This window comes from Megalops cyprinoides, chromosome 20 (genome assembly GCF_013368585.1).
Source record: "Megalops cyprinoides isolate fMegCyp1 chromosome 20, fMegCyp1.pri, whole genome shotgun sequence".
In the NCBI taxonomy this organism is placed as follows: domain Eukaryota; kingdom Metazoa; phylum Chordata; class Actinopteri; order Elopiformes; family Megalopidae; genus Megalops; species Megalops cyprinoides.
In genome coordinates, this window is record NC_050602.1 from 27,442,501 (window position 1) to 27,457,247 (window position 14,747).

Genomic DNA, 14,747 nt, shown 5'->3' on the forward strand with positions numbered 1-14,747 from the left:
GCAGTGCACAAGCAGACATGGAGATATTGTATCATTTCATATCAAGTACTTTATATCTATTGTTACACAAGGTACCTTAAATTTTAATGTATGTGCCCCACAAAAAGGATGATGTCGTCTACGTTTTGTTTGAAGGAAATTTTCACAGGGATATAGCATTATATGTGCTTTCTGGATATGGATAGCCTAGAAGTCGTGATCCGGATTTAGCAGGTTTGCAAATCGGTCTTTCCAACGTTATGATGGCAGACGATACAAAACAGTTCATCGCTGTGTGATTCACAGATTCACTCTGCTCTTGGCTGAATAATGAATCACGAAACATGTATTGATAAACGGTCAACAAGCACCTGACATACCCATCTACTTATATATGAAAGATGCAGTAGCCCTTATTTAACATCCGTTTAATTCACGCAGCTCTCCTCGCCTTCCTCCCCCATTCTCTCGCCCGCTGTCCCTCTCGCCCCGTCGTTTGATCTCTGCAGCACTCGCCCGCTGCTCCCGCTTCTCTCTGCCTTCTTTTTAAGTCTCTGCCTCCTTTTTTCTTCATCAATTCTCATTCAATCACTCCCCCTCCTCCTCTCTCCTCTCCCCTCTCTCCCTCCTCCTCCCTCAGACTCCTCCCCTCCTCCATGGGCCCGACGTGGCTGTTTCTCCTCCTGTATACGCGCTGCGCTCATTTCTCTTACCCTGCCTCTCTCTCACTGCCAGTGCGGCTGGGTGTCATTGTGACTGCTGATCTACAGCTGCCATACTGTACATATACACTGCTGTGATTAGTAGATTCATGTATCTGATGCGTAAAACAGCCATGTGTTAATAATTGTATTTATTCATTTAGTAGTTGCTCTAATTCAGAGCTTTTTACAAAGCAAGGTACACACAACACATGCAATAGGCCATATGTTCACGGACAACGTCACATCACATTTGAACAAGACTGTCAATATTGAACAGTGTCAAAGCAAACAGCTTTTGTCAACCACACATCTCTCACTTCTGTGTCAGGGTAACCTGCTCCCTCTCCCTCTCTCTCTCTCTCTCTCTCTCTCTCTCTCTCTCTCTGTACACCTGCTCAGGTTAATTAAGATGAAAAGCAGATCCAATCTACCCCTTTTTATCCATCTTTCCTCATATCCCACCCGCATTCATTTACTGGAGGTCTCACAAAGGCCCCCCGGTGGTCATTAAGAGAAGGCACACATTCTATTTTTCTAACAGGTGGACATGTCAAATGCAAGTCCTGGCCACATCAATAATTCAGACAAATCCATTTCATATAGCAACTCCTGCAAGCTGCACAACTTAAAGAGTTCCCCTGAAGTGTTAACCCTTTCCTCCCCAGCCAGATAAAATAAAACGCTCCTATAAAGCCTTTCACACTGTACCTCTACAGGCCCGGTCACATGGAGAACGTTAAGGGTAAACCATAATAACAACCATCCATCGTTTGCCAGCTGTCACGCCAAAGAACATTCTGTCAGTCAACCTGTCAACAGCAAAACATTCCTTCATAGCACTCTGTCGACCTCTGGATCCTTCCTCTATGTCTCACTGAGTGGTTTGATGCATTTTATCATCAGAACCCTGGAATAAAATATCCTGATACAATAAAGCAGATTGCAATTATTCAAGGTTATTTTTATGTCTTTAGAGGTTATACTTGTGGTGTGACCTGCTCCTGTCGTTTGACATTGATCGGGGGTTTTATCCGTGACCGTTATGAGGGAACACACAGAATCTCTGAGCACATGGTGGAGAAACCCCTCCAGTTTATCACAGACTGCACCCCCGCTGTTCGCAGTCCGGCCGCGGTGTGAGAGGACAGCCATTAGCCCTGCCGGCAGCACGTTCCCCTGGGTTCAGACGCTGCCGTGCGACCAGATAAAAATCTCTGCATGGTGTCAGAGCTGTGAGGAGGAGCAGGCATGTGAAGCACCGGAGAGGGCTTTAGCTCAGCTGATGGCGTGAGGGTTGAGCTCCTCTGTCCCGCCCCCACACAGATATACCCAGCAGTCCCTGATGCCAAGGGTTTGTATATCCCACTCTGTGGTGAAGAAAATGAGAAGCGGTTTGAGTTCACCAGCAAACGCAGGGCATCGGTACCACAGCTGCCATGTTATGGAAACTTTGTGTGGACACTGTGTTAGGTTTGGATCCTAAACTCCTGTGCAGAGCTCAGAATCCAGGTCATTCAGAAGAGAAAGGGGAGGCACTCTGACATATACATTTCTGTTCAACTGACAAACATATAACAAGCTAATATTCAAAGGTAAATAACCCTTTGGATTCAGACATGGCCAGCCCTCTCACACCTCATTCATAGATCCATTCTTGGCACATGTTTATGAAAATACCTAAAAGTAGAGGTGGAGTCAATATTTTCTTGAGTCTGGTTTCATTTCAGCATGTTTGCTTGGATCTTGTTTCATTTATTTTTTGCCAGATAAGGGGCAGCAGGTCTGGTGTTTGTACATTGGGCTTCTGTTCAGTTGAAGCCACTTTTTGGCAGGAATGTAGAACAGTGTGTGTGTGTGTGTGTGTGTGTGTTTGTATGTATTCCAATGTGTGTGTGTGTGTGTGTGTGTGTGTGTCTGTGTGTATGTGTGTGTGTTCCTGTGTGTGAGGGAATGTGTGTGTTCCTGTGTGTGTGTAGGTGTGTGTGTTCCTGTGTGTGAGAGAATGTGTGTGTTTGTGTGTGTGAGGGGATGTGTGTGTTTGTATCTGTGTGTGTAGATGTGTGTGTTCCTGTGAGTGAGTGGATGTGTGTGTGTGTGTGTGTGTGTGTGTTCCTGTGTGTGAGTGGATGTGTGTGTTTGTATCTGTGTGTGTAGATGTGTGTGTTCCTGTATGTGTGTGCGTGTGTGTGTAGGTGTGTGAGTGGATGTGTGTGTTCCTGTGTGTGGGGCAGTTAGTAGGCTGCTTAATAATTGATGGGGCAGCTGGTAGCATTGCTTCCTAAAGCAGGAGGCAGGCGATACTTCACCATGCCCAGGAAAGCACACAGGTCGAAGGGACTAATTACTTCGTGTAAACGATCCGGTTCCCGCTGCAGCTGTGCCCCAGATCTACCCCGGTATTACCGTGATGATGCTGAAATATCTGAGAATGAGCCTCACTGAGACATTGTAGTTATGTAACCTGAAGGTTGCATGTTCAATACCCAGGCATATTACAACGAACGTACCCTAAAGCAAACTATATGAATTACATTTCTACAGAAATCCATTCGTATGAATGGACAATACTTTATCCACTGTGGCTGGGGGGATCTCTCGGCTCACAGATGGATCTCTCAGCTCACGGAGGGTGGGATTGGGGGGGGTGGTTTGGGGGGCACACAGACAGATCTCTCGGCTCGTGGGGGTGGGGGTTGGGGGGGCACACAGAGGGCTCTCTCAGCTCACCTTTTAAGAGCCATTCAATCAGCCGCAGAGCGGTGCCGGGCTGTAAATCTGAGTGTGCCCCGGGATTCCCACCGACATCCTGACACAGGCCAGCTTTAATAAGCGTTGTTTATGTCAACATCAATACCAGAGATTAATGCAAGGACCACTTACACAGTCCTCTTAAATTCAGCCTCTGCCATTTACCCAGGGCCAGGTGGGCTCACCTGCAGGGTTACAGGATTGAAGCTGAATTAGCCTGACAGTAGCGGCATCAGTAAAGCACTGCTGGCCCACTGAAGCAGCGCATGGGCTCAGCACTGATACTCACGCAGGGATCCTCTTCTTTCCAATGAATAGAATTATTTATATTGTGCTGCGTTCATGACAACAATGCTTTTCCCTGTTTTTGTTACCTGTGAGATTTTAATTAAGCAAAGATCACCTTACACTTCCTAAATGGAGGAGTGATAATTGCAGCTGCAGGAAGGAAGCACAGACACATGCAGCAGATGGGTAACCTCATTAGCTGTGCTTCCGGTCCAGCAACGATGACCCGCTGAAAAGCACACTCTTCCTGTTCTCTGTCAGCTTTATGTGCTGTGTTTTGGGCCAGGCTTAATTTCATGACCCACTGTTGTAAACCTCAGGGACAGAGTCAAATTCAGGGAGCAACAGCTTCAAGTCACTATTTTATTCCCCAGGACACTGATAGCTTAGATAACAGTGCTGGTGTCAAATTGTGCGGGTTTACATTGCAAGAGGGTAATAAAATTATCCTCTGTGGAGTGTGTCACACTCAGTCTAATCTGTTGTGATTCTTTGCCTGTGGTTCCCATACAGACACATATGTCTACAGTGATTGATGGATCTAAGTGTCTGAAATTTAATACAGATGTCTTCTCTCATTTCAGTCACCTCAGCTCTCTTTCTCTCTCTCTCAGCGTCTGCAGCTATACATACATGCTTCCATGTACTAACAGCGTGTGGCTTTGATAATATTCCTCTCCACTCTGCTTGAAAGATGTTCTAATATGATATCATTTCGTGTATTTCTGTCCCTTTCTTGTTAAGAAGCGCCACGGAGATCGCTCCCTCTCTCTATCTCCCTCCCTCTGTACCTTAGACACCTCTCAGTGAGTGGTGATCGGCAGTGGAGTATGATACTGCATCACTGTAATTAGGTTAGTTGCCAATATTAATTGCGCACAACTACGTTTATTTTGCGAAGAAGAAAAAATAACCCTTTGAAAAGTATTTTGTCTAAACTCGGATTGTCGTTTATTTTACCCTATTAAAATAGGAAATGAGACCCATTTCTAAATATTCAACAGATCGCTTGCCTGGCCACTTTCCTTCTGGGCCAAGGTAAAACGGCAACACGCGTACGCGGAGGGTAAACATGTCAGCGCAAAGTGATCAGAGCGTGTTGTACTTTTGGAAATGAATGATACTAGAATTGCATGTAAATGTCAAATTATACAAAATGCCCAAATGTCGTTTCCCCATGTAGTATACAGGTTGGTTGATCTCGTGATGCTCAGTCGGTTTTGTATTTTTAAATGAAACTGTTTGCGGAAATGTTTCTCCCAGTTTGTGTCTCGCAGCTGCTCCCCCACCCCCTGTTCCACCACGCCGGTCACGCGCCGCTGTCAGCGCGTGAGAAAGTCAGATGCGCATGTCATATAGTGTGTCACCTTTTGTCTAATCGGCCAAGATTTAAATTTCTTTCATGTGACGTCTAAGTGCCAGTCCTATTGCTGAATGATTGACTTTCATTGCTACACACTGCTGTAAACAGTAACATACATTCAGGATTGTGTAGGCGAAGGCCTTGCGCAGATTCTGCCACATCTGCTGTAGGTAACGCGAAACCTCGTCTAACCATGATCAAATATTTAAGGCGTAACAATAAGTCCGATAAGCACTGAAAGGTTTTTAGACGATTAAAAGACCGACCATGCGTCTTCTGTTTACACTACCGAGCTTCTAATTATATGGCATATGTGCAGTGAAAAACGCACGTAATTTACATGTTATTTAGATATTGCACAATTCTGCTGCGACACTCCTTCATAAATAACTCTTTTCTTTCTTTCTTTCTTTTACATTTTACAGGACCTGACATCTGTCCCAGCCTCCCTCCGACAGCACGCTGGTGTTACGCTGGCGAAGAACATGTTTCTGAGTGAAATACCAGAATAAACTGGTATACTGGTAACGCAGGAGTAAACGACCAAACAATCCACAATACCGTTTTAAAGACTTATGCCAACGGTCGTGTTTGTTGCCAATATATGAATCGTACAACGTGAAAAGTTATACACTTCACATTTGAGAGTGACGACTGTCAAAATGATTTTGTTAATTGTATCAATGACACTCAGTCATGGGTGCGATCAAGATTAAATTTGGCCTTTTATAATGGCGGAAACGAAAATTCTCTCAAGACCAAATGGGACTCGATACTTTTTTGGCGAAGCAGTCCCCATCTGTCCAACCAGCTCGCTCGACTTGGCTTTTCGTTGTTAGGGGTTCATTCAGTGAGCAGCGCTCCTGTGGAGCTATTTTCTCATGAAGGGGGTGCTTTTCGTAGCTGCTCAGTGACGTTATGAGGCTGGTCCTGGTCCAGCCCACCAATGAGACGAGCCGGCTCGATTCTACTGGGGATATTCGCAATGCTCGGGTGCCGGAGCATCACAGCACAGGGGAACAGCCACAGCAAGACGCGGCTGATGAGGGGATGCGGCATCGATGGTCGGGAGCTGTCCACCAGCACCAAGCGCCCAGTCAGGAGGTTAGCAGCGCCAACAGCAGCGCGCCGCATTCACGCCAAACAGCGCCGAGTCCAGGCGCTCCGCTGTGCAGTTTACCGCCCCCACCTCCGCCGCTCAGACAGCGTTCCTCTAACCCGTATCACCGGAACCACCGGGAGCTGCCCAACCCGAACGCGTGCATCCAGCGCGGTAACTCTCCTCCTCAGTTGCAGAGCGGTGGGCAACCGCCTGCGCCGAGCTACGGAACCGAGCAGCGAGTCGAAACCCAGCGCTGCGCGCTAGCCGGACAGCCCCTGCATCCGCAACAGAGCCTTGGGGCCGCAGCCGGCTTTCCTCCGCAGTCGGAGCAGCCCCTGTGTCAGGGCTGCCACTGCAGTTATTCTAAGGAGGTGAACCGTCCACGCCAGCGCGAACCCCACACCTACCCGCAGCCCTCCCCAACGCCGCCGCCGCCGCAGCCGCCGCCGTCCTCGCAGCTGTTTTGGCAAAGCCCAAATCGGGGGGCTCCTCTGCAACAGACAGCTAATTACCAGCAGGACCCCACCGCCTGTCACTGCGGAGAGGCGGGAGGGCTGCGGGAGCGCGACCAGCTGTTGCAGCAGCAGCACGGTCATTTCAAACCGCAGCAGCGGGATCCGTCCTCTGCCTCCGCCGCGCACAACCCGCAGCAGCCGCTGAATATAAATGCACGCGAGCCAATCGACGCGAGCCAGCGGTTGCTTTCGTTCCCGCCTCAGGACCTGCCGCAGCCGCAGCCGCCGCAGCCGCAGTTACAGGCGCAACAGCAGCGACTGGTGGGGAGCAGCCTGCCTAACAACTACTGCGCCAAAAACGGGTCGGGGGAGCTGAGCAGAAGCCCGCCGCACTGGCGACACCTCCCGCGGCACGAGCGCCCGTGCCCGCCACACTGTGACCAAGACTGCAGGTGGACGGGCGAGAAAAATAAATTCCATCAGCAGTGCGAGCCGCGCTGTGTCAGCCCGCCCATTCTCCCGCTGGTGAGAAACTCATCCGCAGGTAGCAGCAACAGAAGCAGCCTCCCCTACTGCTCCAGCAACCGTCTGTGGCCGGAGAACCACCCCCACCAGGACGGACACCGCATCCGAACTGAGCAACAGCAGGTAAAATCACATTAAACCAGCGATGCTTTATAACGCGCTGCCAATATCACCCCTCTGGTTTGGCCAGGGTGCTCACTCCTATATGGCCGCTACATTATGCTGTTCTTGCTCCGCTGATGAGCGTATCGTGTTTAAAATTATTTAGAGGTCCGTAGGTTCTTTAATTTGACGTTAAGGAACGCATTCAGAGCTATAAACAGTCTTATTCTGGTAAAAGCCTTTTATAATACCCAAAACCACACAAGCGCGGGCATGCACACACAAATACACACACAGACACACACACACACTGTTGGTATGGGTTTGTAGTAATGGTATCATATTGTCTACAACTGAAATGGACATTTTAGTTTATTTCACAAGTAGCCTACTTTTCACTGGGCCTGATACCATCGTAGATTTAATTTTCCAGTGTTTTACACAGAATCCCTTTTTTCTGTCTTTTAAAGATGTTTCTTTCACTTCTGTACTTAATATTTTTACCATTTCAAGCGTGTTTTTAGCATTTCAGTGTTGGCTGATGTGACTACAGCTGCTATTCTTTGTCAAATAAGTGTAATACACCTGTAATCTTTGATAAGAGTAATCAACCTGTGATACCTCATTAGAGATTAATGAAATTCGCCCTAGGCAAGTTCACAGTACATGTCTATCACAATCTATGAGTGGAACTTTTTATAACCCTGGTTATACTGTCCTCGTTAAAATTCTTAACGCTGTGCAAGACAGCTCTCACGGCTTTTATCTTTCATCGTCTCTCCATGATAGAATCCATTTGTTAACAAAGTGATACATTGAGAAGGAGATGGTTAAATTGGTTGTTTTGAAGAGCTGGAAGGCATTTTGTGGGTTTCATTGGCCGAGCGCTTGCGGTCTGAGAGCGGTTTAATTTCGTGCAACTTGCCAAAGGCTTATTTGTTTTCCCCATATCTATTTATTTGTTTAATTCATTCATCCTGTAACTCGATGCGGTAATGAAACGGTCATCCTCATCTCAAAGCGACAACCGTGTTTTGCCGTGTGGTTTTCAGCGGGGCTACAGGCATTTCTCTTGTGTTATTTAATCAGGGTCATCTTACAGGAGAGGGAATGGCGTAGAGCAGTTACAGGGATCCTTCCCGGACAGATGACAAGAATAAGACAAAAAGCCGTCAGACCTTCTAACAGACATTAATTATTTTAATAGGATACGTGCAGATGTATTTTCCTTTGAGCAAAAAACGATGTCCCCGAATACACCGGGAAAATAAACTTGAAAAAATACTTTAACAATTAATTTATTGCATACACACGATGTAATGAAGACAGAAAAGTACAATTTAGGACATGCAATTTAGTATTTTTTTCTGCTGAGATCTGGGAGATTTATACAGTGTCTGAAAAATGCAGTACTTACACATCTCACATCGGTAATGTACATCTTTCCAATTTCTTTGAAAAGCTAGCGCAGAGAGAGAACACATTCAATCACGGTAATACATCTGCCAGCCAGACCAAACCATTATCCCTGCTTTAAATTACGATTATTATTTAATCGATTCTTAGTTGCCCTAAATGTCACTCAAAAATTAATCACGCAGGTAAGTGGCAGCAACAAAATGTTTAGGCCTATGGAAGTAATCGCCCATATTCATATTGCCCCAATGCTGTGCTGGTTGAATAGTTCTTAAAGAACTCCTTTAAGAAAACAAGAAAAAAAAACAAAGATTCCAAGTAGAGAATAGTATCGTTACCCAACAAATTAATTAATGTTATTCTCGTTCTAGAAACAGTCCGCTATGTCACGGGTAAATACAAAGACCCCCAATCCCCACCCCCTGTCAAAAAAAGCAGCTTGACTTGCTGATAAAATAAACGTAGAAGAAAAACTAACGCACGTTCACGTCACTCCGCCAGAATTAATTTTTAGATGTAGCGTACCACATGAGTAATTGTAATTGCACGTCTGCCTCTCAGTTATTCAGTTTTGAATAGAACAATGAGGGTAATATATAGTGAGAAATATCAAGGCTCTGCCATACGAGCATTGCGTTCCTTCTCAGAGAAGGATGGGGATCACGGAGGAGTTACAGTAAACGAGTGCGTGTGCATCAGAGTTGGAAAGAGAGTTGGGTCTGAGTAAGACAAGGTTAGGGGGAAATTCTGCGAAGACAAACTGCTTTAAATGATAACAAACCGCTTTATTGCAACGGCTTATTTTGGTTGCCACTATAGTCATTGTTGCTACCTAAAGTATTATGCAATTTTAGCATCGACGGGTGTATGTTGCCTATTATTGTTGACAACGACAATTATTTCCTCACTGACTATGATAATATTACTGACAACAGTTGATATGATCTTGATCATTATTTCAAATTCATTCTGTCGTCTTCTGAAGGATTGTCTCTTGGAGGGACTGTAAACGTCAGGCTTAATTTTAGCGATCGCGCTACAGCCATGTGATTGTGACGGTGTGTTATGGAGTTGTCGTTGACAATAAGGACTTCCCCGAAAGGGCCAAAAACGCAGTCCCCGCCGGGCATCGCTGGTAGAGTGACACGGTGTCCAGCCAGGCGGTGACAGCGTCCTGTGAATGAGGGCAGAGCCTACGCCATTGTGGTTCACGTGTAATTACTCTTCCGTTGTTGACGTTCGCTTGGAGAGCTGTCACCCGAGCCCCCTGGCCCCCACGGGAGAGAGAAGAGCGCCTCTGCTGGCAGGGCTTGGGATAACTACTGTCCGTCCCGTTCAGAGGTTAAAAGGCTTACGTATGCGGACCGGCTGCAGACCCGAAAGCCTGTCCAAAATGCCAGAATCCTCCAAAACGAACAACTAAACGGATGTGATATCCTATCCCTAACCACACCATCTTCCCTAACCCTAACATTATCACCATCCCTCATGCAAAAACCCTAGGTGATTTCGCAGAGACCGTAATGTTCAACAAATTGAACAAGACATATTTCTGCAAGATGTACTGCCCATGTGTGGCTGGTGTAATCAATTATGAAAACTGCTGTGAGCCATGCTGGATTATTTTATTTACTTAACTGCTGCCATTAGGACAGTTTGCCACATTCTAGATCAGAGGCTAACTAGGGGGACATCGTATACACAGATAATGACTCTTGGACAAATCTGCCTCTGGTGGCTGTACCCAGGACTCGGTGTGCATGTGGAGTGTCAGACCCAGCCCTCGGAGGGGAGAGAGAGGGCAGCTCGGTCTGGTGGCTGTACCCAGGACTCGGTGTGCATGTGGAGTGTCAGACCCAGCCCTCGGAGGGGAGAGAGAGTGCAGCTCGGTTTGGGGCAGCAGTGGCCTCACACTGGCACCGCTCTCCAAAACAATGACACTCAAAGGTCATTCTGCAAATGTGCTCCGAATTTGCTGAGAACTCTAAAGATGAATGACCATACATGGAAGCACGATTTGTTATGTTTTTAGTTTTGAAAGCTGAACCATTCATCCTTTTTTATCAGGCGTTGCTGACTGTATTAATAAGGCTTTTTTTTGTCCATAAGTTGAGTTGTGCTGTTTTTAACCCACTTTCAGAACTGTGTTTGTAGCACTGTTTGTGATCCAGAGATCAAAGTAGGAGTTTATTTATAGTGAAGAGCTCGTGGATTTTCTCAGTAAAAGAAAAAAAAACACTGAGCTGTATAATTTTGTTTGGAAAGAGGCATACCTAGAAACCCTAGCATCTGGCTGTTAGGGGCTAATCACTTAGTTTTGCCCTTAGTAAAGGATGTTCCAGCAAAGTCTCGTGGTACCTAATGTACTGTTTCTGCTTGCTTGGCGCCCTTAAAATGACCTTTAACCACTAATACAGGCATTGTGGCAACAATTAGTGAACAGCTTTGGCGTTTGCTCATCCAAGCACACAAGTGCAATATCTGACCATAAAGCTGCTGATAAGCACATGGGAGAGGAAGTGAGACTGGCTTAGCATTCAGCGGAGCTGTGAGAAGCCCCACAGTCCAGGGGACAGTGAGAGGACCACAGAGGAGAAACAGCTGTTAATTGATCCATAATTATCTCGCCTCTCATCGCCGCCTCGTCTGGTGCCGCATACTGAGTGCGTCTGCTCCCCTGGCAGTATTGTGCACGGAGCCAACAGCTGAAAAATAAACAACGCCCCCTGCTGGTGGGGTTTAGCCAGACCCCCTGTGCTGCGGTTCACAGAGGTCCGTTACATCATGCAGGCAGAGGAAGATCCAGCTCCAGCGCGTGCTCAGACTGTCCACTGAGGAGGGCTCGCTGGACAGGAAATCACATTCCTGTGAAAGCATGATTTTATCCCAATATGCAGTGCATGTAGTCCGCCCTGGTAAGATGGCAAGCCTGGCTTTCATCGGGCTGTTATTCTCTCTCCTTCCCTGTGTGCCTCTGAGATAGCTGCACTATAGTGGTATACTTACATTTTGCCCTTATTGAAATGGGTTTGCTGTGTTGTATATGAAGCTCACTATAGAAAACGCTCTTTTCAATCAGCTCCCCTATGCCCACAGGGCCACATAGATCGGCATCTGCTCACTAACGCCGGCCAGCAGGGGATACAGAAAGCAGAGTACCGTACCTCGCGGGTGGCGGCTGCGTCTGTGAGAATGGAACCGCGCATGCATGGTTAACCGGCTGCGTTACGTAAACAACAAAAAGCCATTCTTTACGTTCAGCCTCGTTCCCTCCGCACCCAGAGCGGAGGCCGTTCACCTTCTGTCTGAGTGAGTCTGCACAAGGAGAGGCGTATGAAATCAATCCTGTGTGCTGTGCATACGGGCTGCACTGTATGGCGGGTGGGGGGGAGGGGGGGGGGTTTCCTGTAGGCCTGAAGGAGTGCAGCCCCTGGGTCTTCCTGCCGGAGAGCTGTTTACGTGCTGGTCAGTCATGTGTGATCGCTGGAGTGCATTTGACCTTGCGTTTTCTTTTCAGTCTTCCTTTTGCGTGTCCCGTGTCCCTGAGAGGACCTACCCTTAATGTGTGCGGGTGCAGGTCACTGCTTAATGTGTGCGGGTACAGGTCAAGGCTTAATGTGTGCGGGTGCAGTCACTGCTTAATGTGTGCGGGTACAGGTCACTGCTTAATGTGTGCGGGTGCAGGTCACAGCTTAATGTGTGCGGGTACAGGTCACTGCTTAATGTGTGCAGGTACAGGTCACTGCTTAATGTGTGCTGGTACAGGTCAAGGCTTAATGTGTGCGGGTGCAGTCACTGTGTGCAGTGACGTGACCGGAGCACTGCACCCCAGCAGCGGCCAGGACACAGGCAAACAAGGAAAAATAATAACATTGTTGTTGTGATTATTTGTTATTTTATTCCAGTTTAGCCAATTATGTTTACATCATGATGGAAGATGACCTTTTTACCTGTAATCCAGAGCTTAACTCATACAAAGCTTTACCTTTTTTTCCCAGAAATGTGCTTCTTACTTTACATTTTCATATGGTCATCAATGAATAACAGAGGAATTATTCAAATTTGAAAAAAAAAAATCTTTATAATTTTAAATATTAAAGATGCAATGTTAGCATTATTTTGTTTTGGTTTATATTTTTGCTGTTGAAATTTGCCTGGTAGATTCTGTGCAACTTGGCTTGAAACGTAAGATTTTTTTCTTATGTAGTCCCATGAAGATGTAGCATCATTCTAAGGCTGTAATGTAGCCGTAACATCACATTACATTTCAGTGCCTGTTAGCTGAGCAGATGCCACTATCCAGGGTGACTTCAGTGAGGTATGTTTCACATAGGTTATGGGCTGAGTTCTCTCACTATGACATGTCACAGCTGAGACCGTAAAAATGAGTGAAACTCTGGAGTGAGCAGGACAGGTCACAATGTTCCAGTGGTGTCTGAAGGTGTATTCAGGGATGCAGCCCATCTATCCATCTCTCCACCACCTGCTCATTCATTTCCTTTCAGCTGGTGATGATGTGTGTGGTGCACGCAGTGTATGCAGTGGTGTGCGTTATGGCGTACATTTGGCCACATTCTGGCGGATTTGGGGTGTGTGTTTTTGCATGAGCTCAAAGAGAATACTTCCTCCCCTCCCCACACTAAGAGAATGAAATAAGGTTCTCTGCCTGTTTGCATGAGTGTAACAATGTGAGCATCCAGGTGATTAGTTCATTAGAAGATTGGCATGAATTCAGGCATGGGGAGTTAGCAGAGCATTACAGCCCTTATACTGAGCAGATAAGCAGCTGTGATTAACAAGCAGGTTTCCTTTCCACAGTTAGAATTTGTTTTATTACATGTGTTGGTTGTAGCAGACAGTCGATTCTACAGTATCCTCTACTTACACCCATGCTGAAATGTGGAAAAACCAACTCACAGCTCTAAATGTATTCACATATGCTACCCTGTCAATCTCAGAGTACTGTGCTCTGGGTTTTATTCACCTGTTATGTATGAAATGCAAAAATTCAGTGTACGGATTCCATTTCAGCATTTAATTTTTGCTGCTGGGTACTGGATGCACTTCCAGCATCTCCCTTTGGCTTCAGAGGGTCCGCCTGATATAAAGAGTTACAAAAGTGAACATTCCGGCAGATTGATTGAAATGGACGGCGATGCTGCGCTTATCAGTCAGTGAGTGACTCAGAAGAGCACCCTGCTTATCAGATGACTTTGAGAAAAGGTGGGATCCTGTCACACCAAGAGCTAAACACCTGGGCAACAAGCTGACGTTTCAAACGAGGGGGAAAGCTGCTGTCTGCTCACACCCGCAGTCACACGGGACAGACACAAACACAGAGCGAAGTACATTTGCGTGAACGTTTAATTATATTCTGAAAGCCTGGCCGTTCTCCCCTGATTGGACAGCTCTGAGGTGACCCTCCGTATCTGTGTCTGTCAAACCGAGGAGAGGCAGGGCCCTCCTTATCTCATTTGCCAGTGAGAAATCCTAAAGCTGTCTAGTTTATGTGAAAAAAAATTAACTGTCGGTTGCACAGCAGGAATAATTCATGGCACGTTTAATATTTATACCCTTCTCAAATTACGCCCTGGTGCTGAAGTGGGCCCCTCCCTCCTCTCTGCCCGCCTTTAATGAAGCCCTGTTTTTATGGCACAGCGAAATTTGTTCGTAAGCAGCCTTGGAACAGTCTGTAACAGGCAGAGAGCTGTCTGTCTGCCAGCCGCTCTCTGCTGGGCGGGGATTTGCCTTATATGGTGTTTACTTAACAATTCCCATCCCCACACAGAGCTTCTGTTTCCTGGAAGGGGTTTGGATTTTGAAACTCTATCAGTTTAATTTTACTGCATTGTTGTTTGTTCTAAAAAGTGGGAAGAGTTACGAGGGGACTGGGGTGGAACTCCGTGTTTGTACGGAGGGTGAGGGGCACTGTTCTGTTGGTGGGAGTGTGATTCTTAACCCCAAAACTGGAGGAGCTCTTGTGTGCTGCCTTTGGCCCTCTGACTACGACCCTTACTTATGATTTACTCTGAAGAGCAGCAGTATTTGATTGGCTTGTGTGGTTC

General features: G+C 46.6%; 1 protein-coding gene across 1 annotated transcript in view; it reads left to right on the top strand.

Moving 5' to 3' along the window:
* Positions 1-6,085: 6,085 nt before the first annotated feature.
* The window catches only part of LOC118795579 (small conductance calcium-activated potassium channel protein 2-like), a 49,756-nt gene continuing 41,094 nt past the window's right edge, over positions 6,086-14,747 (top strand). Inside the window, exon 1 of the mRNA XM_036554161.1 lies at positions 6,086-7,287. Coding sequence (XP_036410054.1) covers positions 6,133-7,287 — 1,155 coding nt within the window. The 5' untranslated portion in view covers positions 6,086-6,132. The remainder of the gene's footprint in view (positions 7,288-14,747) is intronic.